The sequence below is a fragment of the Neopelma chrysocephalum genome, unplaced genomic scaffold (assembly GCF_003984885.1).
Source record: "Neopelma chrysocephalum unplaced genomic scaffold, ASM398488v2 Primary Assembly neopelma1_26, whole genome shotgun sequence".
NCBI classification, from domain to species: domain Eukaryota; kingdom Metazoa; phylum Chordata; class Aves; order Passeriformes; family Pipridae; genus Neopelma; species Neopelma chrysocephalum.
This window is the reverse complement of record NW_020897695.1, coordinates 8,645,602-8,673,100: the sequence shown is the minus strand read 5'-3', so window position 1 is coordinate 8,673,100 and position 27,499 is coordinate 8,645,602. Positions and strand designations below refer to the sequence as shown.

The 27,499-nt window shown below is 38.0% G+C and overlaps 1 protein-coding gene across 8 annotated transcripts in view; it reads right to left on the bottom strand.

The window, feature by feature from the left end:
• Positions 1-27,499, bottom strand: part of RBMS3 (RNA binding motif single stranded interacting protein 3) — a 601,210-nt gene that overhangs the window by 8,238 nt on the left and 565,473 nt on the right. For 4 of the 8 annotated variants that reach the window (XM_027675444.1, XM_027675445.1, XM_027675440.1 and 1 more), the window contains 2 exons: positions 4,350-4,430; positions 1,685-1,812 (listed from right to left, as the gene is read on the bottom strand). In XM_027675444.1, coding sequence (XP_027531245.1) covers positions 1,685-1,812; positions 4,350-4,430 — 209 coding nt within the window. Of the gene's footprint in view, positions 1-1,680; positions 1,813-4,349; positions 4,431-27,499 lie in introns of those variants that run through there. The other 4 variants (XM_027675439.1, XM_027675442.1, XM_027675446.1 and 1 more) reach the window with 2 other exon arrangements.

The following is a 27,499-nucleotide window of genomic DNA, read 5'->3' as shown; positions in this document are numbered from 1 at the left end:
ATAAAAAAAATACTGAAATAAGTATAATAAAAAAATCTGTAGTGGAGCTGACTGTGTGATTAAAAAAGGAAGACATTTCCCTGAATATAAATGCAAGTGCCATTAGAAGTATATCCATCATTGCAAAAAGGCTGTAGATGACAGGGAAAGATGAGGGATCTCATTCTCAGGAAATTCACCACACTGGCAAGAAACACAGCACCCATTTCAATAAAGAATTGCAATGCAGTTTTCTCTTATGTGGAAAAACGCCAGAATCTGCTGCTTACAGCTACCTTATGAGGCCTTCTAAAACTAAGTCCTTCTGCTTTAAGGCTTAAGTAAAAGGCAACAAAGACACAAGAATGGCCAGATCCAAATCCTACGGAACACAGCCATCAAAGCAAGTCAATAGGATGATACAAACATCTCTTTGCCCATTGTATTCTATAAGTATTTTGCAATCATTTATTTACAGATGCTAGAGAGACTGTTGGCTAGAAAGATACACATGGGTAGAGTGTGTCTCTACTTGGGTACATCAACAAAAAGCTTGTGATTGATTGCTTTTGTAATATGTACATACAGACAGATATGGGCATGACAAAAGAAATAGCAGTCTTCTGTTTTATGGTGGTCAGAAAGGGAGTGTGTGTGATCTGAAACCATTTGCTACTCATATGGTAGACAAATAAATGTATCTTCCACTTCCAGAGATCAAAAATGAAGTAAAGTAATTGAAGACCGGTATAATTCTAATCTTTCCTATACCAGCTCATATCTGATGCCTCTATAACTACCGAGTCATGATGCATTGACTGACATATCTAACATATTTCTTGTCTGGCTATTTGTCTTTCTTGCCCAAGATAAAACATGTGTAATTCTCTTTTCACACTGACGCTGGTGTTCAATACACATGTATTAATAAAGGACTCGATTTGTGCTTCTTCCTAGAATCTGTCCAACATTGATCAGTCCCAGTGAGTATCCTGTCACTAAGTAACCTTCCCTTTGTGAGGACTGGTTTTACCGTAGCAAAGAGAAGCTGTGTTTGAGGATTATTCTGAAGACGAAGGGACTCTTTAAAAGAGTTCTAAATCCAGTCAGTGCATAAATTTTGAACTTTCCAAGGTATTCCGTGGGAAGTAAGCAAAAGGAGCAGAGAAATGGAGACAGACTGAGCAGTGCTTCTCCCCACCTCTTTCCTACCCATTCTTCTTCCATTTCCAGTTCCTTCCCCCTTAATGTCTGCAAGGCACCAATTTTGCACAATCACAAATATCAACTTGGGGTAATTTATACTGCTTCATGAACTACACTTTCAGAAAGAAATCTTTACATGTGCCAATGTGTACTGTGCCAATATTTTCACCATTGCAAATTTAAGCCCTTTTAAACTTCTGATGCCAGATGCTGCTTTAGCCCAGTGTGATGATTGTTAACGCAGTTGTTGAGATCCTTCTGAGTCCAGAAAAGCAGCAGACAGTCAGAGAGCATATCATTGTAGGCAGGAACTCAAGCACATTTTGCCAAGGTGAGGCCATCAGCCAAAACCTTTTGCTAATTACACTGCTATATATCCAGAATTTGTCTGAACTTAACAAAGCTATTCAGAATTTATATTGCTGAAACAGGGAGTCGAATTTGTCCTGCTATAATCAAGAAGCAAAACCTTTTGGCTACAAAGTGTACGTGTACTTACTTAGACTGTTGGTAAGAATATGCAGGCGCATGTTCACTGGATGTTTCCACTGTCATCTGTTGCTGTTGACCACTGGCTTCCTGTGATGAAGATGCTACTGTCTGTGGAGAAGTATCAGCAACAACACCCTAGAGAATCAAATGAGGACATGAAAAACTTAGTAATTTTGCTCACTGCAGTAAATTATGCAAAACAGCTCAGCATCAGCTCACCATTCCTGTATTTCTCTAGAGAATGAGAGAGTTTGAGGTAGCAGAACCACATGCTAACACAACAAACTCCATCATTAGTTTTAGAGAATTAATTCAGTAACAAAAAACTTTCTCAGCATACCACTAATACTTTGCTCTCACGGGCTGCAGTGGAAAACACCTCCACCTTTGAGGGCAGTTCCCTGTCCATTCAAAGCCAGAGGCAAAACTTCTGACTTTGGTAGATTCTGGGTTTTACTTCTTGTCTTTTTCACAACATATGCATGGCTCTTCTAGTTTTCACCTACCTACCTCAATTCACAGTTAGTTCACATTTATTTTGTTTGACTTAAAATGTAATAAAGGAAGAATCTAGGCCTCCTGCTCTCCACTTTACTACACATCCAACAGAAATTTAGCCACCTTAGAAAAATACTGCCCTTCTCTCTGCATTGCTTTTATGCATGTTCCCTTCAAAATAAATTTCCTTTACGCTAAAGACATTTATCTGTTAAGTCAAAGCTCCAATGAAGTTTTGTTTAATTTATATGTTTACAAGAGGTAACTAAGTAAACACACAAAAGATTATATGTATGAACTTAACATTATGTATAACTTCTTATCCTGTTTAGACAGTCTGTATAATACTTGGTTTAAGTTTTTTTGTACTCTTTCAAAGTAAGCTACATTTTCTCTTTTACTCTCATGCTTGGTGTGTTGGTCACACAAATAGCAGGTCTCTTCGGGGAACATGCTTTATTACTCTATTGCACAAAACAGAACCAGAAGAGGGAGCACAAAGCATTTGCTTTGTTTTCATTTGAGTCCTCTGTAAACAACAGGTAGTTTATTTTAAAACATCTGTTAAAATATCAGTTTCATTTTTCAGAAATTCTTCATATCTATTGCTTAACAGACTGTCAGTATTATCTTTTTCTGTCTACTTCCTTGTCTTTATCCTTCTGTTTGTGTCCATCTCGAGATTGTAAGCTCTCTGGCGCAGAGATTGTATTTTTTGGTCTCTGCTTGAGGAGCATCCAGCATGGTAGGGTCCTGGTTCATGATGCTACATGAATACAGATAAACATTAACAATAATCATCATCACTGGCTCAGTGTAAAACAGGGTATATATTCAGATAATATTTGGATTGTTACAGTAGATAGTTACCACACCATGTTACTTTAGAAGGCATGAATATACCAGCAGGTGATGGGGAGGAGAGCTCAGGAAGAATTAATTTAAACTCTCGTTTGCATAGGTCAGCATGGTGTGCAGCCAATAATGTTGTATGAACCACTCTCCATCCCACCATCTTCTTTTAATTCATATTTGTATCTGCCCAGTTTAATACTTAAGAATGGCATCTGAAAAGAGGCGCCCATGGTGCATTTATAAACAAAAGAGGCTTAGGGCAAAATTATATTGAGGTAAAAAAGACTGAAACATGACCAGATCAGTATGATACAACAGTACTAGCCTTTCCTGTGGGACATTATTTGGGAATAATTGCAAAGAACTAGGAGAAAACAGGATAAGCCCACTTGACTGCTGGTGGAACCATGTCAGCAGTACCACTAACTCAGTATCCTCACAGCACAGAGTAGTAATAGCACAAAATCCAGAGTCCACACAGTCGAAGACAGAAGCACAGAGACCCTGGCACTCCTTGCCTTACCCCAAAGTAGGGCAGAAGTTGTTAATAAAAGAGGGTAGTGCCAAAGAGAAGCACACAGGGAAGAGGATGCCAAGGTTCCCTCCTCTTGCTGTGCTCAGTTGCCCTTATGAAGCTTCACAGAAGTGGAGGCCAAGCTGACGCTCTCCCGGCAGCTTGTGGTCTACAGGGTTGAGTAAATACTTACTCATTAGACTGTCATCAGCATGACTCAGCCCCAAGGAGGGAGGGAGCGAATCCTTCCTCAAGGATGAAAAGCACTCAGTCAGTGCAGCATCCTCCACGTCTGTATATACAAGAGGAAGGTTTCCATTGCTCAATCACTTTTTCTGGTGGCTAAATGTTTCAGCAATTACCTATGCTTGCTAAGGACCGCATCAAACCCTCTTGCAATCTTCTCTTCTTGATATCTCTTTTGGTTTCGTGGTTTGCCTGCTGGGTTTGTTTTCCTGTCTCTTCCCATCTCCCTCCCAAGTACATGGGGAAAAAATAGTCATAATCACTGATGTTTTACTCCACGTCCTGCTGTACAACAAAACAAATGCAAAACAAGAGCCCTTGCAAATAATTAAAAAAAAAATAAAATAAAAAGAGGGGTTAGAAAAGAGAAGGAAAGGAAAAGAAAAGAAAGGAAACAAAAGAGGAAGAAATGTACAGTCCTAATTTTAAAAGCTGGGAGCTTCCAGCCACCTCCATAAAGAAACTTTAGGCCCCTTTCAAACCACAGGTGCAAGAAGGAATAACACATAAGAGTTCTGCTACCCCTTCACTCTACTTTCATGGATGGAGATAAACTTACTTCAATAGGGACAGCTGTTGGAGGCACAGGAGTATACTGGGGAATGTAGGTCCCTTGCATAGGTGCAGCAGCAGTCATGTACTAGAACAAATCAAAAGCACATGAACAATAGAAAACCACAATCAAGATGCATTAAACCATATGTTAAAAGCATGATACTGTTTCCATTTCCATTTCTGAGTTTTTTAGTTAGTGTATAGCATTTTATTTCTTTTAATTAAGGATTTTAGGCAATGCAGGACTTACAGCTACTAAAAAACATAATCTTGAACTTCAAAGCCAGGTCATATCTGAATATAGGCAATAGTAAACATCTTACTGATGGAGTTAGATTGTTCACAGGTTCTCTAAAACTAAGAGACTACTATATGTACTTACAAAAAACCCAGCGGAGACATGACAGCAGTCATGTCTAAACAATTTTTTGGAGTCTAATTGATCTTACCTAATGACACCTACAAAATATGAAGCATGAAATTTGAGAGGTTTATTCCAGTCTATATTTAATTCTATCAGTAACAGCAGTTGAGTTTACAGGGATACAAAGCTTTCAGGAAGGTGCAGTCTAAGTCAGGAGAAACAAAGGAGGAAGATCTGTCTGGAGTTTCTCCTTTTGTACACAGATATTTTAGCTAAATTCTTACAGCTTGTTCTTAATATCCAGGGATCCTTTCTATGCATTTTGAAACTTCTGCAAATTATCATATAACACTTTGTATTAGCTTCTTTGAAATACTCTCTCCCAAGTACTACCTGACAATCCTTTTTAAAATTCATGTATGCATGTGAATTTTGTCATTGGCATGACACTAATCTTTTTATATACAGCACTTCTTAAAAAGCTCTTGAACTGAATACAACAGCGATTGTTCAAATTTTCAAATAAAGAATCAATATTAAGTCCTCAGATCTATATGTACCATTCCTTCTACAATCCAGTCCTAACTACGTCTTCACCGACAAGAATCTCAGAATGTGCCCAATCCCCCAAATGACTGTATGACACTTCCACTACATGTTATCTTCAGAGACACACCAAAGATCTGAATCAGCCCAGAATGTATTTGATGAATTTTAAAATGAGTTAAATATAGCTTTGCTTCCTGGTAGAGCTAGGAAGTGCTTGCTAGATTTTATTCCGCTGTTTGTAGCAAAATTTACATTTAAAGCACTCTCTCAGCTCAATTCTAAACTAACTGGATGGCTTGATATGCCTGTCACAAACATGCACTATGAAATCGCAAAGTGGGGTGCAGACTGCAGCAATGCTAGAGAAAGGTCTTAGGGAATGACAACAGCATATTTAAGAATCTCACAGCTAAGTCCTGAAGTCTTCTTTCAAGTAGAAAAAAAAAATTATTTAAGTGAAATTGTTTTCTATTTTAAAAAAATCAGCGAGGATCATACATGACATAGAATTTATACTTGCAATATGAGCAGCATATGGTGTTGAAAACCATTAAAATATTTTGCCAGATTTCACAGTGTTTTCCATAACTTGAGCAAAGTGATGGGAGTGTCTCCAGTGTTTGTGTGCCTGTATCAGGGCATGTTTTTCTTCAGATTTTTAAATTGTCCTTCAGAAAGAGTATCGAATTCAATAGTGTTTTTTATGAAGGCTAACCCACCAAAACCACTAGGCCAACTATCCCTATTGTAGTCAGTACAGCTGGGTTATTCTCCTGCCTTACAGATTAAGAGCTAATGAGAATGTTACAGCAGGGTGTTCCAGAGCTGCTTCCGCTCCATTCATTCTGCTTTGTACTGTTGCTGTCACATGTTGGGAAAATATTTGCTGTGCAGCATTCTTCTAAATGTGTTAATATTTAACAGTAACCTGAAGCACTCATTCTTACAGTTCTGCAAAGACCTGTAAGGGTTTTAAACATCTATGCAGGCTAGCTTCACTCGGACAAATATATATAGATTTTAATTAAAAGTGTTAATTTAAATAATGAAGTGCCCTCATTCAATTTGGACTTCCTCTGAGTTGAACCTAGCAGAAGATCAATGCTCAGACCCATAAGATGCCATTGTCTGCCATTCTCTTATCTCACACACAAATCCAAACAAGTTTTAATACACAAGTATCAAATTATTCAACTGCTTTTTAATTCACACCAGTCCACTTTTTGCAAAATCCTTTGGCACTGAGTTCTGTAGCACAGCAATTGAAACTGTCTGGGAATTAACTGATGTCTTTGCTGACTCTGAAAACACTGCTCTCAGTACTTGTGCAGTTTCTTACTCTATTGTTATTTTTTTCCTCTTGAGGCAGATCCTGATCTTACTTGCCAGACGACTTCATGTAGCTTCCTTCACTGCTAGACAATCTCTAGGGAAAACTGCACTGCTGACTTGAGTGTCACTGGTGGCTCTGGCCAAACTCTGCTTTCCAGACACTCACACCTCCCCACACTCTCTCAGTTTAATTTTTTGCAGGAATTTTAACTGAATTCAACCAAATAGCAAGTGATTTAAAGTTCTGGATTCCAAAGCCATCTAGTTGCTTGCCAGACTCCCTCCTGAAGAACTGTAGGAAAGTGACTTCTCCCCTGTACATAACATTCTGCTTGTCTAACTGTCTGCTCTAATGGTGGTTCAATTTTTTGTATGAATCCTTCAGAGTTCTATAATTAAAAAAAATATGTTTTGGGCCAAATTAGTTCCACCAATGGCACACAGTATTTGTGGTAAAGAATTTGATCCTAGTAAAAGTTAGCCAAGGCTCATTTCTACAGAGTATTTCTGCTTAACAACTGTGGCCCTTGACCACACAGCAGCAGTCTGTATTACACATATTGTGCCCTTTGGTGGAATGTCCAAACATATTTACTTTCTTTATCTTTATGACTATAAATATACCCTCATCATTTCAGGAAAGAGTAATTGGGTCAACAATTAAACATGTTACTGGGGCTTGGAACTGATTCTCAGTCTCCAGGGTCTCACTTAAGGATCCATTGAGGCTTCTCTAAAAACCTTTACCAAGCTATAAAGGAAAACTATGGCTTAGTTCTCAGAGACACACAATTGGTCTTTAGTATCCCTCACATGCAGCAGAGGGAGTCCCCTCTGAGACCACAGGAATTTGGGAGTGTCTGCCCTGCTGCATCTGTTTTTATCATGGGAAGCTTAGGGCTGAGAAGCTGCTTTAGTTTAGTTTCTATAATGAAAGAGGAAACATTATTTTTTGTGATAACTGACATTAGCTCAATCAAGTTTATTTGTATTTCTTTTCTTTGTGAACTACATAATCCTAATTCTCTGATCTCACAGGATAAACAAAGATTACATAGTCCTAAAGCACAATGTCAGTGTCGATACTTACATCATTGGGTTTGGATAATGCAAGAGTTGAATTCCTTGTCATGAATATTCACTGTTGGTTGTTTAGCAGAAAGCTTCCTGAACACTGCTGTTCAGTAGCTTCCATACCCAGTCACACTGAGCCCACTGAAATCTGTGTCTCTCCCTGGGTTGCCCAGATACTTTACCTAGTTATTCCATAAAATAGTGTGCTCTGGATGTGTTGGAGTGAATGGCACCATGTTGGGAGGTGGAAAAGAGGTTCAGAAAGAATTACGGGATTTCAAGAAAATTTAAACATTTTATATCTACTCAGCTTAAGACCACCCAGGATGAAAATTCTGGTCTAAAGACATGCTTAGCTGAGGGACTCTGTTGTAATGCAGCTCCATTTGGATCATAGTTCCTGTAGATGTACATAGTTTCCATACAGCTTCCCATCTACCTCAGGAAACTCGTGTAACTTGGAAGTAAGCAGATGGCAAAGAAAGAAGACATCTATGTCAGAAGACCATCACTGAGATTTATTTTCTCCATGAACCACAGTCACTACACATACGTGTGAAAAAGAGACAGCATGACTCACATGCTTAGCTTAGCAGCAGCTGGTTAATTCCACTAAATATTAGTATTGTGAACACTGAAATGAGAGAATCTCAAAAAGCCAAATCCATTCTTTCTTTGTCATATGTTTCCATCAGGATTAAAGATTTTTGAGCTGTAATGTGATCGGTCATTCAACAAAGTATGTGCAAGGAATAAGAAAGCACAGTTCATTCTTCCACAACTGTACAGGCTTTGTGGATCTAAAATTAGAAGCTGGTTATTTCTGACAGAAAAATGAATAGTGACTCTACATGCACAGCTGATGGATCTGGAGGGTGTAAGTGAGATTTTTTTTGGCACTTTGATCCTTTGAAAGCTGGTAATTTCTACTACAGAAAAAGAATACATTGCTGGCAGCAACATTCTCTTAATTTGCTTGTAAACTATTATTTTCTTCATACAGTACACAGAATGCATGTTCTCAGCACTGAAGATGTACAGTATTATAATTTAATTCATGCTTCATGATGCCTGACTGTTTAATTCAGACTGCACTTATCAGAGTACCCATTTACCTTATATGCTACATTAACAATTTTACTCACACCTTGTCCAATGGGATTTTTTGTTTTTACCATTTTGAAACTACTTAAATGTGTGAAAAAATATACAGCTAGCAAATAAGAGAGTATTAGTGTACACTTACAACTCTACTCTACTTTCAGATACTACCCTCTGTGACTACAAAGAGTTAAATGAAAGGAGGTAAAGAATGAGGAGGTGGGTTGAGGGGGAAAAAATGAAACTTTGAGAAGGATCATGTTTAATTCAGAGAGCAACATCAATTCTTAGAGATCAGCAAACAGTAGGATATCCCAGCCTGGATCCAGCAAGACTGGTGTTAAGCCTGCAGCAAACACTAAACCCATAAAGGTGACAAGCACTGGAAAATAAAAAACGGGAGGATGGCAGCTGCCTGCACCAGGCAGAGTGAGGGAGCATGTTGCAGTAGGATAATATGGTTTAACCATCAAAGGTGGAGCTGAGTAACCTGCAGGGAATTTACAGGAGCTTTTACATTGAGAATACGGCACAGGTAATGTCCATTTATTCATTTGCCCTAGTAAGCCTCTAGCAAGCCTTTCTCAGGCCCAGATTAATGCAGAGTCAGGCAACTGCCTAACAGCTGAGGTACGTAGCAAACACCCCACACACCAGCTATTAGTTACTGAATTTCAACTGAAACAGTGCCTGAGAGAATGCCTCTTGCAAAACCAAACTATTACATCTACATCATCAGAAGGCTTTGGCTGCACACTCTGTTTAAATTCTGAAGGCCATCATTAACAGAAAGTATAAGAAATCACCCTAAAGTTCCGTTCTATTTATAGCTCCAATTGCCTATAAAATAACACAGCTGTGATTAGATGGAGGCTGCTGCAGATACGTTAACTCTCTTGGTCACTATGAGTACTGTGAGATTTTACAGTTAATAACTGGATCAATGTTGAATAAGTTTCCCAGTATAAAGAAAACTAAAAAGAATTTACAAAATGAGATATTAACAGATAAGTTTGCAGTAAATTTGGAAACCTCAAACAACACTTACAATTAGAAGGGACACGAACAAGGAAAAAATGTGAAAGAAGCCTTTTATAAAATCAATGTGCAAATGCTGCTTTCTGGTGTTTTGCTGTGGTTTTATATAAATGTATATCTGTTGCAATAATCAATGATCACTTTCCTTATTTCATCAGCTTCCATGTTCCTGAGAAGGCACAGATACTTTACAGTCAAGGTGAGAGCCAAACTGCAGAAGCCTTGCACCAGCATATGCTGGTAAGCATTTACACCACTGCAGCCTGTTGAAGGGAGATTAAATGGGATGTCTTACGTGAGCAAATGCTAAACCATGTATTCTTCAGTGACTATTTGTGGTTTCATATCACTGCATGAGCTATAGCACAGTGATAATGACTTAGCTTTTCAGGATTCCCAGAATTAATGCCAGGGTTTGTTTGTGTTTTGGTTTTTGTGTTGGTTTTTTTTTTTTTTGAAACCATCTGAGAAGTCTAGACACTGCATCACTTACAGAATTACGTGAAAACATTTGTGTTGCTGGAAAACTTAAGGAAATGAGTCTGTCGGCTGGATTTATTTTTATCATCTTTTTTTTTCTTACCCCATGAAGGAAACCTGCCTTCCCACTTTCAAATCTCTTTCCCTGCAAAGAACAAAAACTGCATCTCTCTTTGAGCATTGTCAAGTGGTTATAACTGTAATGAAATATAGAATAAAACTGCTGCTTTTTTGTCTCTGGTTCCACCTTCTCATTTGAAAATATGCTGTTCTCCAATAGAAAAGAACATTGTCTTGCTGTGTCCTCTTATCCTATAGTCTGGCATGGAGACATAAGAACTCAGGAAGAGAAAAGGACCATCTAGTTCATCAGTGCCACTGGCAGTTCAATGAAATACAATATCCAGCTGCCACAGTTTTTACTTTAAACTTAAAATATCTTTTGCTACACAGAAGCTTTCTCATTTTCCAGCTCAACCCTGTACTTATTCAATGGCTGTTATTAATTTCACTTTCTCCCAATTAAAGAATGAGAGAATAAATGATACTGAGTTTTTGCATATATTAAAATAATTTTGCTAATAATTATCAGCCAGGCCTAAAATATAATAATATAATGCCATTTTATCACACAATTACCATAGCCCTATCAAGAACAGCACTGTCATTCAAAAGAATCCCATCGCTGGCCCACTGCACTCATTGTTCATGCAGAGAATAGAAATCTTTACTGGATTTAACATTCCTTCCCTGCTGCTCAGTAATACAAATGTATTTAGGAATCCTGGCTATCAATTCCCTTTCAACCTTCCTAATGAGATGTTACCTAATTCTCTGAGCAAGTTAAATGAAGGTAGAGAGAATAATAACTTCAAGAACTATATTTGCAAACTAATCTCCTTTTCTCTTTAGCAGTTCTAAACATCCTTCACAAATCCCTATCTTTGGCAATCAAAGTAATACAAAGGTATAGAAGAAACAGTGATAAGCTAACCTGTCCCATCCCCCCGCCTCCCGCCCAAGCTAACAGGTCTTTTCTTCTTTCTGAAATTCAGTTCTGTTACTAAAGCAGAGTGATCAGGACTAATCAGATAAAGACTATTTAGAAAAACAACTATGAGAACAGTCAAATCCCCACATACAGCTGTGCACTACCCTCTCACTAGCATACATGTTTGTAACTGCAAGCAGCATAAACAGATAAAAAACTGGCTCATTCATTTTAACCACTTTTTAGAGTCTAAAGGCTGGCATTACAAAGGAATTTGGTGAAATTTTCAAACCACTTGCATAGATCTCATCAGTGAAAAGGAAGAAAACAGAAAAACTCATCAGGATGTGAAAATAAGTTCATATTTTGATTGTATCTTTCATTAAGTGAAAACTTCTTATAGGAATACTTCTTTAAAACATGTTTATATTACATTTTTCAGTTTATACATGACTGTGGAACTTGACCTCAGGGTGCCAACGATCCTTGCAGTCCATGTCAGTGTACCTAGGCCCATGGTGTTTTCACTCTTCCTTGTGACAAAGCCTCCATTGTAGGCAGGGATCCATAGAGGCTGTACAGAAATGTAAACTGATTCTCCCTGTATGACTGAATATATAAATAGCCCCAAGATGTGAAAACTGCTTTTTTGCATTATTCAAATAATGCCATGCGTCTGGTGGATACATTTGCAAGAGTGCAAGACTTCTCTTATGTTTAAAAAACAGGCCAAGACTGGAAATTTTTTGAACTTTCAATTCTTAATTCTTCAGTTCTTATACATTTCTCTACAAAAGGGGCATTTTTTTTTCTAATATCCTCTATGTACCTGTTCTATGAATGTACATTATGAGCTCTCTGGGGCAAGTTTTTGACCAGGAGTTAGTGCATAACTTATTGCAGTTGTCTGCAGCACCCTATATAAGACCAGGGTATTGTGACTGTATCATAACAAAAGAGTATACTACATCAGTCTTGGTCAATCAGGGTCAGTAATCACTGAGATTCTGTCACATCTGTATTCCTCTTTCAGATCTCATATACTGAAGAAAAAAGGAGTGATGCAGCAGAATTATGACTGTAGATTCTGATATAAAAAAAAATTCCCTATGCACCCCCTTAGTTGGAAATTCTTAGGTAATTCCATCTGAATACAATACTTCCAATTAGTCCTTGATGAATGGCTGCTAGTAAGATGAAGGAAGACTGATCTGCATATTTCAATATTTTCAACATAAGTAAAAAAAAAAAAGTCAGTGAATCTCTCAACATATGAGCAGATTAAACTATTATTAATAACATATCCATTTATATGAACAAATAAGTGCTTTCTAAAGGTAAATATGTCTCCTAGAGGCTATTAAATTTCCATGAATTTGAAGAGTCTAAAGAGAAGCAGACTACTGTATGCAAATGTCCATACTATATGGATGAAGCTGTTGTTAAAACAACAGAAGAACTGCTTAGAACAACAGAAAAACTGTTAAATAACAGTTGCTCATCAATCACATACAACTTCCATTGCTCTTTCCGACCAGAGATAAAAATGGACAGCTCATTGGTCAACTTCCAAGAATAGAGCAGATGAAAGCAAGGACAATTAATTACAAGATAAACCAAACCAAAAAGAACAGTAAAAACAGACAAAAAGTCACCTGAATATTAATATACCTAATTATCCTAGAAACAGGAGGAATTTCAACACCTCCTGCATGAAAAGGCAGTCATGCTGGTAGTAAGATACCACCAAAGTACAGCTTGGACTTTTCTAAGACCAGCTGAAGCATGATAGTGGTCAGTTCTTTGCTTCTTTGCCTCTAAAAGACCCCTAGAATCCAAAATATTTGGTTAACCATAATGAAAGATATCACTGGGAAAAGAAGGGGTTGGGAGGTGAGGAGAGGACAGGGGAAGGAAAGAGGAGGGAAGGGAATATTTCAATTCGTCATAAGAAAACAGCTGTTCCCCAGTACCCTGCATCCAGAGATGAAGGAGAATTTGCCAGTTCAGTGAGCAGAAAAAAAACCTTGGAGATATCACCTGTTGGGATTTACACTGGAAGCTAACAGTGGCATTAGGAATGCCTTAAAAGCTGGCCTTCCTGAATTGACGGTCAACATGCAAGTCCAGGCTTAGGCAGGGGGAAACACATTCCTTCTGGGAAATGCTGTGCCCTTATGCCTAAGGATACAAGGAAAATCAGCCTGCTGTTGGGTATGTGTGGATAAATGTCCTGCAAATCATGCTCTCAGGGCTTCCAGGCAGCTCAACACAGAGTTGGTGTGTTTGAGTTAGGAGTTTGCAAGCTCCAAGAACCCTGCTTCCATATGGGTCCTCAGGTGAAGCTCGGGGATGCCCTTGTCTCTTCTTACACACTTGGAAACTGGCAGTCTCTTCAGTCTTTGAGCCAGTGCCCTGCTTTTCTTCCAGAACAATCCTACCAAGTTGCCGGCTCAAAGCAACATTCCTAGTGTTTTCTGACTTGGCTCCCAGACTAATCTGGTCCTCAGGAAGCAGACCTGTAAGCTGACTCATTAGGAGATCTGGAAGCCAGCCCAAAGTATTGGACATGGTGAGGCTGCCCTGGAACATGAAATCCCAGGAGTGTTTTGCAGCTGCTGCCTGAAAGCTGACATGGAGCAGGATAGCAACCAAGATGGACATTTTAAACCAATTGGCAGCTGTCAAGATCTTGCAGACTATATTTTGTATTGGAAACGCCATGAGGCATCATTTCTGAAAATTAATTTTTATTTAGAATTTCTGGCTCATGGGAGAATCTTTCTGGTTTGTTTTGAGTTTTTAAAAGATGAATCAGAATGAAACCAAATTTCATAAGATGAATTTCCCACAAAGTGGAAACCATGAATGTTAGCCAACATTCTATCTGTAGCTTGAGCAAAACAACCATATTCGTATTTGGATGGTGTGAGGATAATAGAGAATACTAACCTTTAAAGGCTGGTGGCAACTTCAATACATTTAAAATACAGTGTTTAAAGTAATGCAGTACAAAATATTGCTTCTCATTAGCATAAAAATTGTTCTGTCGAAATCTTTAAATATATTTACATTATCATTAATTTTGCTTACATGGCAGGTCTGTGGAAGGTGGTAATAGCATTTTTGCGAAGACTTCCCTTTTCCTGCTTTCCACAAACTCTGGAAATTCTTATGGGAGTAGGGTCCCCTTAAAATTAAAGTCAATGCCCGAATGATAGAGTGTGACTGAGTAAGAATATTACAGTCTACTCCTAAGTATGTTAATTATCAGCTGGGGGAGAATCTCTGAGACATCAGATCATATCAGCAATAGAGCTGCAAAAGCAAAGGAGAAACCGTGCCTTTTAGCAGAGTGCTGGCTAAGTGAACTGAACTATACTGCTATGACAGCAGCTTGTCTACCATGTAACGATCTGCTAAAAAGTGTTGAACTCCTAAACTTACTGTGTGGCAAAAATTACACAGAATCTCTCCTAATTTGTCATTGTTTCATCCAAATGATGGGGGGGGAGGGAAGGAAAAAGGAAAGGTAGCAAAAAGTAAAAAAAAAACCAAACAACCAAACAAAACAGCAGAAAAACAAAACAGAAAATGAAAGAAGGAAAAAAAACCCCAATACTTAAAAAAAAATCATCCCTCCTTGCCTTAGGCCTTCCTGTCTTGTCATCTAACCACTAACTCCCCTCTTAAAGAGGTCCCTTTAGAATGCCTCCCATTTTTGGCTACTGCAGGTCTTTCACATTATTTCACGGTACTATTTTCTTTACCTTGTACTGGAACACTCTGTTTTGTTGGGAAAGTGTGATCAACACAACTGATGAACCATAAGTGAAGTAGTCAAGAATTCAAGCTTGATGCTTCAGCTTTGACTCTCACTTTGTACAGGTGAGCAACTTAACACCTTGGAAACCTGAGGTTTGTTTAAAAAAAAAAAAGTGCAAGTGCCCATTTTTCATAAGACACTATTAAATATAGCTTTATGGGTGCGCTTAGTACTTATTTTCCCAGGAATAACATTAGCAATGCTTGAAGGGGCCAGGAAAACAGATGTGTCTTAGTGCTGGCAGAATAACAACATTCCAAAGCTGTTCTTTGTGTTCTTTCAGTGCTAGCTTTCCAAAGTAGACAGAGTCAGCTCATATGCATTCAAATTATATACAATTATGATTTGGTATGGATTTGTGCTTTGACACCCTCTTACAGTTCCGGAAAATATATGCACTGAAAGTTTTCAGGGCTGGTGTATGAATTTTAATAATTTTTAGGGCTAATAAAGACCAGGCCAAGTGAAAAGCAATTCATATCAGCAGAGAAAAAAACCTGTTAATCAGTCTTGTCCTCGCTATCAGTGTACTGATTGTAAATAGTTTTAGACAGGGCTAAAAAAAGCATAGCAGCAGTCTCAGCTTGATAGAGGAGTACGCCATAATGGTTGTTCTTGATATATTTTTTCAGGTTAGCACATTCTGTGAAAAATTAAAAGCAAAGCAAAACAACAAAATCTTCTCAACTTCCTCTCCTGCCTCTAATTCTGATACAGACTATGAGGAGAATAATCCAGGAAGGGAATAAAAATTGGAGAAGACATTAATACATGTACAAACACCCATATTTCCTCCTTATAAATGCCCTTTATATGACAGAGCTGTCCAAACAGCACTTAAGGAGCAACAGCAAAATACCTGACAGACAGGCATGATAAGTTATGGCTCAAAACGTTTGCTTGCCAGACAGAAAGGGTGACTTTTTTCTTTTTTTTTTTTTTTTTTCCTGAAAATCCTTTAAGGTAAACTCACTCCATGTCTGCTGGCATGCAGCCATTTTTCAATAAATTCATATTACAATGTTGTATTTCTAATGGATTGGGTATGGTGCTTTTCCATTTTGCTAATGAGAAAAGCTAAAGGCCATTACTTGTTCTGATTGAGATCCCAAGGGAAGAAATGTGATGTGTATATTACCAGGCCATACGTAAAGGAAGTATTTGGCATTTCTAATCAATCAGATGAAGAAAAAGTCTTATCCTGCGACTGCAGAGGAAGAAGATATAGGGGGAAAAAAAACCATAGAAAGTGTCTTTAAAAGGTGACTTACGGGAATCAGTTTAATGATATTAGTATGATCAATGACTATGGCTACTATCTGGGAAGGATGTAATTACCAAAATGAAAACTTTCAATTGGAAAGCCTGATCAAGGGCAGAGGTACTGTCATATTTCTCAGAGCACTGTCAGTTCTCATCCAGGCAATGCATTACTATGTCCATCACAAGCATTACCATGCCATGAGGCTGTGTTTTCCTGTGTTGGGAGCAGACCTAGGGGCTGAGGAACTTTGCATCCAGCTCAAAAACACGGGTAAGTCTTGCCCCAAAGGCAAATTCAAGACAAGGAAAGACAAGGCTGGGAAAAGGGAAAATAGAAGAGAGAAAAGTCGCTGTTATGACTGGCATTAAGGAAGGTTTTGCAGTGGTGCACATTTAAAAACCGCTTCAAGTGAAAGAAAGGAAATGCTGTAGACCAGTGACCTATTCATCATAAGGGAGAGGAAAAAAAAATGTACCAAGATATGCACTGCTCAATTTGCAGAAGGTTAGTCTGGAATATCCTCTAAGATGTTTCAATATGCAATTGCCACATGTTTAATTCTGATGGCATAGAATTTTTCAAATTTATACTTGAATGAAACACAAAGTTTAGAGACATTTTTTCATTCATTTTTCAGCGGCTGCATAGTTACAGCTTGAAAACGGAACAAGATAGATGCTCCAAATGGCAAAGGAAATGAATAAAGCTTGGAGATGAGTGTTCTAAGAGAGGACGAGATCCTTTGATTGTGTCACAATGCGTAGTAAGAGCTGTAGACATAATTTAAATAATATATTAATTTCAGAGAATATTATAAATCACTTGTACATTAAAACTGACAAAATTCTACCATACTATATCCTCTCAAATGGAATTCCAGATCAATGAAATATTACTGTCAATGATGGCAAAACTATAACAACTGATAAGGCCAGCAGGAGATCTTTTAATGCACTCTAGCCTGTACAGGTAAGCAATCTTGACCTCTTCTAAATGCCACAGCCCAGTCAGTGACTTGTTCTTCTTAGGAGGATCTTGCGTAGTATCTATTTCTAGGCTAGGTTGTCCATTTTGGTTTTTTGATGCACTTCTGGCTCTGGCACACGGATTGACTGAAAAGATCAGACATCTTCATTTTGCATTGGTGCTCACTGACCAGCAAAATGCTCCCTTTCTGCTTTCCTTTTACACACAGAATAAAAAAATAAAAAAAAGAAAGATTAAGTGCTGTGCAAATATTTGCAATGGAGAAAGTCCTAACTACACCACAGATTTTCTTGTCCAAGAATATGCCAGAGATGACAAAGTGGCCATTATTCCATCAAATAAATTTATATCAACACTTTCAAACCATAGGACTTTGCATGATTCACCTTACAAAGAAAGATCACTGCTGACATACTAGTGTTATACTGAACTCGCAGGCCACAGTGCTAAAATACAAATTAGCAGAGTTAACATTTAGAAAGTGTAAAACTGGCTATTCCCGAAGCTGAATAAGGGCATTTGCAGATTCCTCTCACTTAGTGGCTGATGTCAGGGACAATGAATTTAATCTTAGGATGGAGGGGAGTGGGGGATGATGGTCTGCCAGCCTTCCCAGCTGTAATATCCCCTAATAGCCTGGAAGGAATTGTAATTGTGAACTGAAACAGCATCTGCTTAACTGTCATCCTAGCCTCAGGACTGGAACTTTTTGCTTGTTGTGAAGGATCATGAGAAATACTACACAGAGCATGAAGATGAAAACAGAGCAAGATTAAAACCATTAAATACAACCACCAAGACACAGCTGTCCATGCTGCTAGTGAACTCAAGGAAATATAAATGCCAAAATATATTTGACATTCATGATGTAATTTGGTATGGCAACTTAGAACACTGAGGTAACTGCAAACTTCTAGTTTAAAATATTTTTAATTATTATGGTGGACAGATTATTACAGATCATTCAGTGAGAAGCAATTAAGTTTCACTGCTAGGCAGTAAAGCCAAATCTAACTAGAACTGGTAAAATCTTCTCTTTTCTTACTGAGAAGAATGGGCCAATTAGTTCAGCTGTCTTGACCAGAACAGCTTATTGCAGTCCATCACACCGAAAGTCTGGGCTTTGCTTTAAATATACAGCTGAGCCATCCCTGGGTTTGAAACAGGAGCTGCTGTCTGTACTACAAGAAAGACTACACTGTATGGAAGTAATTTTCCTCAAAGGGAATCAAAGGTCTTGCATTAATTTGCTTATTTATTTAAGCGACGCTATAGGGTTTAATTAATATTTTTAAAACACCTTGAGAATACAGGTGCTGCTGCTGTTATTCTCCAGTTGTTTCCTGCTTCAGAATGTCTCTGAAAAGACTGGAGTCCTGTTTTATTTGGGAGGAATAGCAAATGCTATAGATCCCCTCCTGTACAATTTGTACTTCCAGAAAAAAACTCCAAAACTGTTTGGCAGAAATCTGCAGGATATGTGCAGATGGAGTTAAATACTTCCATAGAAACTCCGCAGGTCCATAAACTGAACTGCCTAAAAAAAGAAGTGCTAACTAACGGTAAGTAGTGCAGTTTCTTAGTTTACAATGGGACTAGCTCTGCCTGCAAAGATCTCTATAGAATAATTACAGACCAGAGACACTAATCCATTACATTTCTGTGCCAGACTTGTAATTGCGATCATCGATGTATATATATATATATATATATCTAACTATTCCTTGGAACACATATCTAATAGCGTATGCAATAAAGTAAAAATCCTAATACTAAAATAAACTCAAGATGATGCCATGATTCTTAAGCCATATTTTTCTCTTTTGAAACACAAGAAAATATAATGCTGCTCATTACATTTGTACAAAAGTTAATGAAAGAGAAAGTGTATTTATAAGCCTTGAAATGCAGAATTCTTTTCTTTGCCTTCTGTAGCAGGTTAATTACTTCAAATTTTTCCATCAATCATTTTCTGGTTTCCAACTCTGGTTTCCAACTCTTATACAATTTTTTACAAACTCTGATACAGTTTTAAACAAAGGATAGAAATTTCAGGAAGGTCAGTGGTCTTCTGCTCTCAATATAGTTCAGGCACAAGTTATACAAATAAGGAAAGAGAATATCCTCCTTCAATGGCCACAAACTGAATGGAATTTTTTGCTGCAAACTATTTCTCTATGTCCCATAACACATCTAGGAAATTTGAAGTTGTTGCTACTTGCTTTTTTAGTTTTAAATAAACTTCATCTAATACAATAATCTTCTAGAAGGTGTATAGAAAACCAAAATACAATGAATCAAATTATGGTCACTTTGATGAAACAACTATTTATTACCAGAAAATGAAAATTTCTGAGATGAGTCCATTATCTTCACAGGAAATCAATCCTACTAAAGCTAGTTAGGAGCACCTGCATGTTAAAAGAAAGGCAGCAAAATAGCTTTTGTTAAAAAATTACCTTTGAACACTAAAATTTTTGAGCACTGATTTGGATTCTGTGGATACACCAAGCAAGGTTATCTGTGGAAATATCATCATAGCCAAGTACTCACTTCACCTTTTTACTGTATTTCTGTCACTCTGATTTGGACTGTCAAAAACGGTCATTGAAAAAAGAACAAATACAACCAATTTTTTAGTCTAGTGCAGGCATTTTAGGTGGAAAGTACTGGCAGTAGAGTAGAATTGTGGTAAACAGGAGAAAGGGAGCAGTCAGGTGGCTGGTTGAAAAAAACATCACTTTGGAAATCATACATCTTTGGTCTATACTGCAAACTCTGCATACAGCTGTGGTTGACAGGCCAGAGAACACAAACAACATGAAATTCTTGCATCAGTGAAATCCGCTTGTGTCATATAAATATTACACTGACTTGGGGAAAACCCCCAAGAGAAACACAGCAAAGGAAAACAGAGAGTTGAGGCTGGCAAATGCACAATTATTTGGACATTTAGATACTAAACTCTTAAGAAAGTGTTGTTGTATTACAACTGCTAAAATTAAAAAGGCAAAATTAGAAGCATACAGGTGTGCCTATCACTTTCAAAAGTCATGAAAAATCCCAAGGGATAGAGTAGTCCTCCACGGGACTGACCAGAAAAGGATGTGCCTCTGAGATATGATTGCTCCCTAGACCCATCCCAATGTGGATCAGCTCACCTCTGCCATACAGTAAAAATCTTTCATGTTCAACAGTCCATTACCTTGCTAGAAAAACAATTCAATTCAGCAAACTCCCAAATTCACTCAGTGCACCTTGTTACAGCTCAATGAAATGTGCTGACTGAGCTGTTTCATAGTAAATATTAGGGATAGCAGAACTCTCCTCCCAAATTGAGTCTTTTAGAAGCAAGAGGATTCTACGGCACCATAGCTCTGACACAGAATCGCCCATAACTCACAGATAATAAAATACCATCAGAGGGCACAGAGGTTATTGCCATCAGCAGGTCCCTACAGAATTGTAAATCGTTTGAACAAAGCTTACCCTTTTCTGAGAACTTCAAGCTAAAATCACTGTATATACAGGATCCCAGTGTTTTACACAATGTATGAAGACTGTACCTTTAGCTCCTTTGTTTAACCTTGCTTCACAAATGAGTGAACCCTGAACAGGCTGCTCTTTCCAAAAGAAAATAAGAAAGATGCCTCAAAAGCACTGGCAATTTGTCTTAAGGGAAGTTTAAACCTTTGGGGTACAAGCTTGCCAACCATTTGATAAGCCATGTGGATTAACTGTGAAACGCACTGTGCGCTGAAATTCAGTGGGATATGTTATGGGAAAAGGCAGTGAAATTCAATGGAATATTATTTTTGTGAGCATCTGCAGGTCCAGGACTTTTCCCAATATACAGGTTATGTTATTTCTGTCATTGTGATTAAAATATTTAAAATGCTGAACATCCTTCAGGTTAAATTTACTTTTAACTCCACTGTACGTGTTTTCAATAATGTGGCTATGTGTCACCCTCTGAAACACTGCAACATCTGCAATACAGTGTTTCTGTGAAGTCCTAGTGCCCCTGGAAGTAAACTTTTCCCTATGAGAGAACACTGGATATGTAATTTCAAGGCTGCTGCTTAGAGCAGAAACATTTAGCTTAACAAAATGTACCCATCCCATTGAAAAAAAAAAAGCCAAAAGCGAGTAGTATACTTACTAATCCACACAACGGGTATTGAAATGAGTGAATCTTACCTCTTGGTCCCAAATGTTTTTTACTGAGTGGATACTGTGAATGGTCAGTTGCAACATATGTTTACTCTTTGACTGTGTAAACTTCAGACATTGCAAATAAAATGTTATTTTGATGTACAGCTCTTTTCTTTGTTTTGGTACATCATGCTCAGTTAACATTTTTAAAAGCTATTATAATTTCCTGAATTCTCAGCACTTAAATGAGTAGAAAATAAAAATTAAACTATTATTACTTGTTTTGAACTGAATTAACAATGTTTTTTTGATGAAAAACAGAGGTTGGAGATGAAAAGAGGCTGTTGGACCATTGCTTTGGTTTTTTGTCAATGCCTGAAAGTGCCTCCTGTGGATTTTAAGGTGTTTGGCCCAGTTGAATTCTAGATGTCCCAGACAATGACCTTTCTACGGTTCATTTCAAATGCTAGTCTACCTCTTAACATATTACCAATTTTTGCAATGCATTAAAGTTATGCTTTCTCTGTTTTACTTTCAGATCCTTTTTGTTAGCATCACTAAAACTTTCTTCTCCTTTCTATGGATACCTTTCACATACTTACATTGTGTTGTAAGCCACTGTTGTCTTTCACCTTCATTACCTTTTCTTTCAGCCAAAGTTTACATCTGCATTTGAAGTCGATACAATTCAAGTACTGGCAAGCATCAGTAAGACAAGAGGGCATAGTCTTAAGCTCTGGCAGGGGAGGTTTAGGTTGGATATTAGGAAGAAAATCTTTACAGACAGGGTAATGAGGCATTGGAATGGGCTGCCCAGGGAAGTGGTGGATTCTCCGTCCCTGGAGGTTTTTAAGATGAGACTGGATGTGGCACTTAGCGCCATGGTCTAGTAACCATGGTGGCAGTGGATCAAGGGTTGGACTTGATGATCTCAGTGGTCCTTTCCAACTGGCTGATTCTATGATTCACCTTAGACAGAAAAGGTATTGTGTGAAGGACTGCAACAGTACTTAGGAGAAACTAGTTGTTCTTCCGTATAATTTATCATGTTGTTCTTCTCCACTGAGGATACAGTCCCTTCAAGGTTTACAGGACTTCTTGCCATGCCAATGCACACTTGTAGCATGTGGAGACATGATTACAGGACTGTTTCCCAGCTCTTGGAAAACTGTGGAAGCAGCACCTCTGGGAGACACTTCTTGCTTTTCACATGGCCACTGTTCTGAAAACATCTTTCACCTTTCCAAGATCCTCAAACTTGCCTTGTGTTACACAGACCCCACAGAGCTTGTCCGCACCACTGATATTTGGATTTATTACTTCGCTTGAAAGCCATATTCATAATTTCTGTCAGAATTACCTGAGACTTCTTTAAACACAGGCAGGACAACAAAACCAAGTTTCATTCTAATAAGGCGAAGAGTTCTGTTCTTGATTGGAAAATGGAAAACCCATTTAAAAAACAGAAACACATCAAGAAAATACAGATGACAGACCTGACATTTAGAATACTTCTGTTTTCCACCTTTTATTGAGTTTGTCAGTTGTAGGTGGGGTACAATGTTTCATGAATTATTTTCAGGCTTTTTTAAAACTATTATTTGTTCTTCTTTTCTACTTCCCTGTCCATTAAATAAAGATACTCCTTCGGCTAAATCTTGTACAAATCACTAAAGCAAAGTAAGTAGAACTAAACCAAACTTCTCTTCCCCAAACCTGTCCTGCTACCCTGATTTGTAGCATCAGCACAATTTCACATGAAAATGTGTGAACGTAACCTTTTTTCCTCTTAAAATTCAAAGTTGTTAGGGGAATGATCTACCAGTAGTTAGCAAAATGAGTTCACAATCTTGGTTCATCTCTAGAAGAGATAGGGGTATGACTATAGGTGAGTATTTTGGGGGAGGATATTCTGTAGATGTCTACGCCAGACACTACCAGTTTTATGGCTTTTGGTTTCTATTCATTATTACAAAATAAAAAAGTTCATTTTATATGCAATGCATGGCTATCATTAAAAAAAACCATTCTTTGGAAGAGGTGGCTTTGACCTACATTCCCATTGTCCTTCGAAGTGTCAACTGGTGGCACTCCTAGAAATCACAAAATTGAACTGCAGCAGTCATATTTAAGAAAATATGTGAGAAAAAAAGCCTCTAAATGTTCTAGTTCACAGTTATGTGAAGTCATCTGCAAACTGATTATGTGAATGAAATTTGTTTGATGATGAAAATGAAGATATATTAGTTATGGCTCTTCTGGCTGATATTTTTTGCTTTGCTGATCTATCACTTTTGCTTTGTGTTGATGAGCATTTTTATCACCACAATCAGGGAATCTGAAAGGGAATCTGGGTTAATGTCACTTCGAGTCAGTAGCTGATACCTCAAAGAGAGGCAAGGAGTCCTCAACAAATACATTTTGTTCGTGTGTGGAAGTGTTGTGTGAAAGTAAAATTTAATACAGAATAAAAGCTACTGACATGCTGGGCTCATATGAAGTGCTGCTTGAACAAAAAATGGAATTCCCTCCATCTGTGTTTATTTTCCTTTTATGTTTTCCTTTCCTGCCTATGGCAGGCAGTGGCTTTTAAGGTACATAAATGCAAACAGTAAGCCACTACCAACAAAGGTAGGAAAGTGAAGCCGAGTTCAAAAGAGAAGGAGGAACACTACAGAAATAGGATTTTATAAAGTCTATTCATTCAAAAATACCATCTAACCACAGCTGTGGTCCAACACAGACTGTGGAACCCATGTTGAAACAGTTGATTAGAAAGAGTCTCATCTACACAACAGCTGATCAGGCCAATTCTAACACAAGTCTGTGGACTTTCAAGATGGTTCAAAAAGGGAAAAGATCACATCTTTCCTTTCTCACCTTAGCAGGTGTTTGGCCTACACTGTCAAATTAAGACTTTTTTTTCTGCCCTGCTGTTGCATCCACAAATGTTTCCTTTAGTAATGCTGAACCTATTTTTTTAAGGTTGCTAACCTCTTTGTCTCAATAATATTTAGTGGCAGTGAATTCTGCAAGTTGTTTAAATGCTTCATGAAAAAGTTCTTTGTTCCCTTGTTGATTGATTGCTTTCAATCTGGTGCTTTTCCATTGCACTGTGTCCCTTTTTTATCTCAAATTATGCATGAGGTAAATAGGAACTGCCTTTCAAGAGACTGGGAAAGAAGGTTCAGGAGGAGTTATTTGGTTTTTATAACTCTTGAGAGACCTTATGCTGTTCTTCTGCTTTCCAACCAGAATATTTTTTCCTTAAATGGATCTCCTGCCCCAGACAGCTCCATGTTGTTAATCACTTGCATTTGCCATGGACCTTGGCTGAGTAAATGGATAAGGAAGATCTTAGTTTCAGCCTGAACTAAGCTATTTCATTTGCAAAGGATTCAGTCCTATATTTTCCACCCAAACAGTAACTGAAACTGTCAGTCAATAAATAAAATAAAAGAGCTCTAAGATTAACACCTGATAACGTGAAAGGCACAAGACTGCATAGAAACTTTGCTCCTGTAACTCTCCAAGGACCTTGAGACATACAATTAGAATAACAGAGAGTACTTTTTGAACAAGAATCAGCTCCATGTAGCTGTAGTACGTGCAAATAGAATCACAGATTAAACAGGAAAAAAGCCAACCCTATCTAACAAAGCAGTTATTCTGCTGAGGCCTTCAGGTGACATTTTAAACCACTGGTGACTGTGGAGTATCCAAAGGAAATAAAAGATAAAAAACTTATAACAAGCTTGTTGTTCCATTGAAGGGTTCTGGAGATATCATCAAGCTTTGCTGGCAACAAAAAGAACTAACAAAGTGAAAGATAAGACTGATGGACCTGCATAACAACCCTGTTATTCCACTGAGAGATTTCGGTGATACTATAAAATAGGAAAGCTGAGTTAGGGTAGTTTGCAGCACCAACAGGATACCACATTATGTCAGTGCAATTCTTCCACCTGATTGCATTTTTAATACAGAGTATCCAGAACAATTAAACACTTTTTGTTGTTGTTGTTGCTTAAAAAGTGCAATAGAGAACTTATTTTATAAGTTGCCTATTTCTAAATTAGAAACTGAAAGCAGAGTGAACCATCTGCAAACGTGAAGAACAATTAAGCAGCACTGTTGAGCTAGCAGTTTTAGTAAAAAACCTGGCTTCTACTCACTCTTCCATTGCTGTGGGCCTCAAAGATTTAAGATGAAACAAGGCTACAGTGAGGCAGTTCCAAAAGAGAAGGAGAAAAAGCTGGAATTACCCCTCTGCCAATAAGGACTAACAAAGGCTGCCTCAGACTGTTGAATGAAACTGGAACCCAAGCGGTATCTGAAATGGATGCTAATAGCAGGAAGGGGAGGGAAATCCCAATCAAGAAAGTGCAGAGCAGCAAACTTCCTTCAGGAATGAGCAGCAGAGGAAAAAGAGAAGGGCAAGTATTCTTCCCACTGAAGAAGCAGATTATTGCTGCTTATGGCCAAATGTGGAATTGCTGAGCAACAGGGGACTGAAAGCAGTGATCAAACTGCTCAGTTTTTATATTTCTAAAGGTTTCTGTATTATATCCACTCAGCCATCAATCACAACTTTATTAAACCACAAAACAGATGTCAGATCAATGGATGCATCAGAAACATTCTGAATGACAGGCTGATGATGGAACAATTCCAGCCTCCATACATTATTAAACACATACTAATGCTGCTCTTTCAGTGCTACTCTTACAGACTACTCACTCTATTCTCCCTCTGCAGTACCTTTTTTAACAGCAGACCTAATTGTAGATGAATATTACATTGGAAAACCAAGACTTACTGTAATAAATAATAATTAACTAGTTAAAAAAAAATTCAAGCTTAAAACCAGTTGTCTGTCTTCACATTATGCCTTCTGTTACTAAAATTTTATTTTAATGCACTTGTAGAAACTGAGACTGGGTTGTCAGCCTTAATCAGAATATTCAGAGCTACTGTCTTTTTGCTATAATCTTGACGTAACTTAAGCTTAGGTTTTCTTTACATATTTGCCCACAGTCAGCACACCCATGTAAATGCTTTTTGCTCTTTTGAGTGAAGAGGTAGGTATGAAAAATACATATAAATATGGCAGAAATTGCCCCTCTGGCAGACTCTCTGCTTAACTCCAGATTTCAGGCAGACTGGGGAAGTGATCAGAGCAGAACACTTGTCTCTCAATTCTTCAGTAACATAAACTCTATTTTCACTGGCAGAAATCAATTTGATTTTCACAAAGGTAGAAAGGAATAATGTTCTTGGTGGGAAGAACTGGGAGATACAAAGGCTGTACAAAATTCTGTCACAGCACAGGAATGTAGGGTCGAGTTGCCATAAATGGCAGACCCTTACTTCTCTTCCTCCAGTGCCCTATACCAGCCTCTGGCATTGAAATCAAGCAAAGATGGATTTGCAGCTTTTCCTTTGGCCTGGTGGCTTGGTAGCCTTAGTGTATCCTCTTGATTAAGGAGTGTTTAATATAGCAGAGATGTCTAATTTTATGCAGACAATGCAATAATAGATAACAAATAACAATGTTTAAAATTATAATAAAATTAAATTAAATATGCATTCTTTGGGGGTTTTAGGGAGAAAGGAAAGTTGTCCCTACTCATGGAAAATGGTTTCCTAAACAAAATTAATTGTGCTTTTTTGGAGAAGGCTTTCCCTAGCACAAGGGAAATGCAGCTGGCTCTAAATGGGTCTAGAGGAAAACTACTCTGTTTTGACTGCTGAATTGTATGCTCCCAGCTGGAAGCGAACAGCCCTGCCAGTGTTAAGCCAGAAATGCCTGCCCTGGGCAGGTGACTAAATAATCAAGTGGATGAAGGCAGCTGCCCCCTGAATTCCCATGGGTTTTAACATGTGCTTTGGGGTTGAGAGATCAAAACTCAAATCCAGTTTTGGTGTCAAGGCAGGAATTGGCAGAGGCTGCTGTTACTTGGGTCACTTGCCTCACCAGAGGGCTAAAGAGT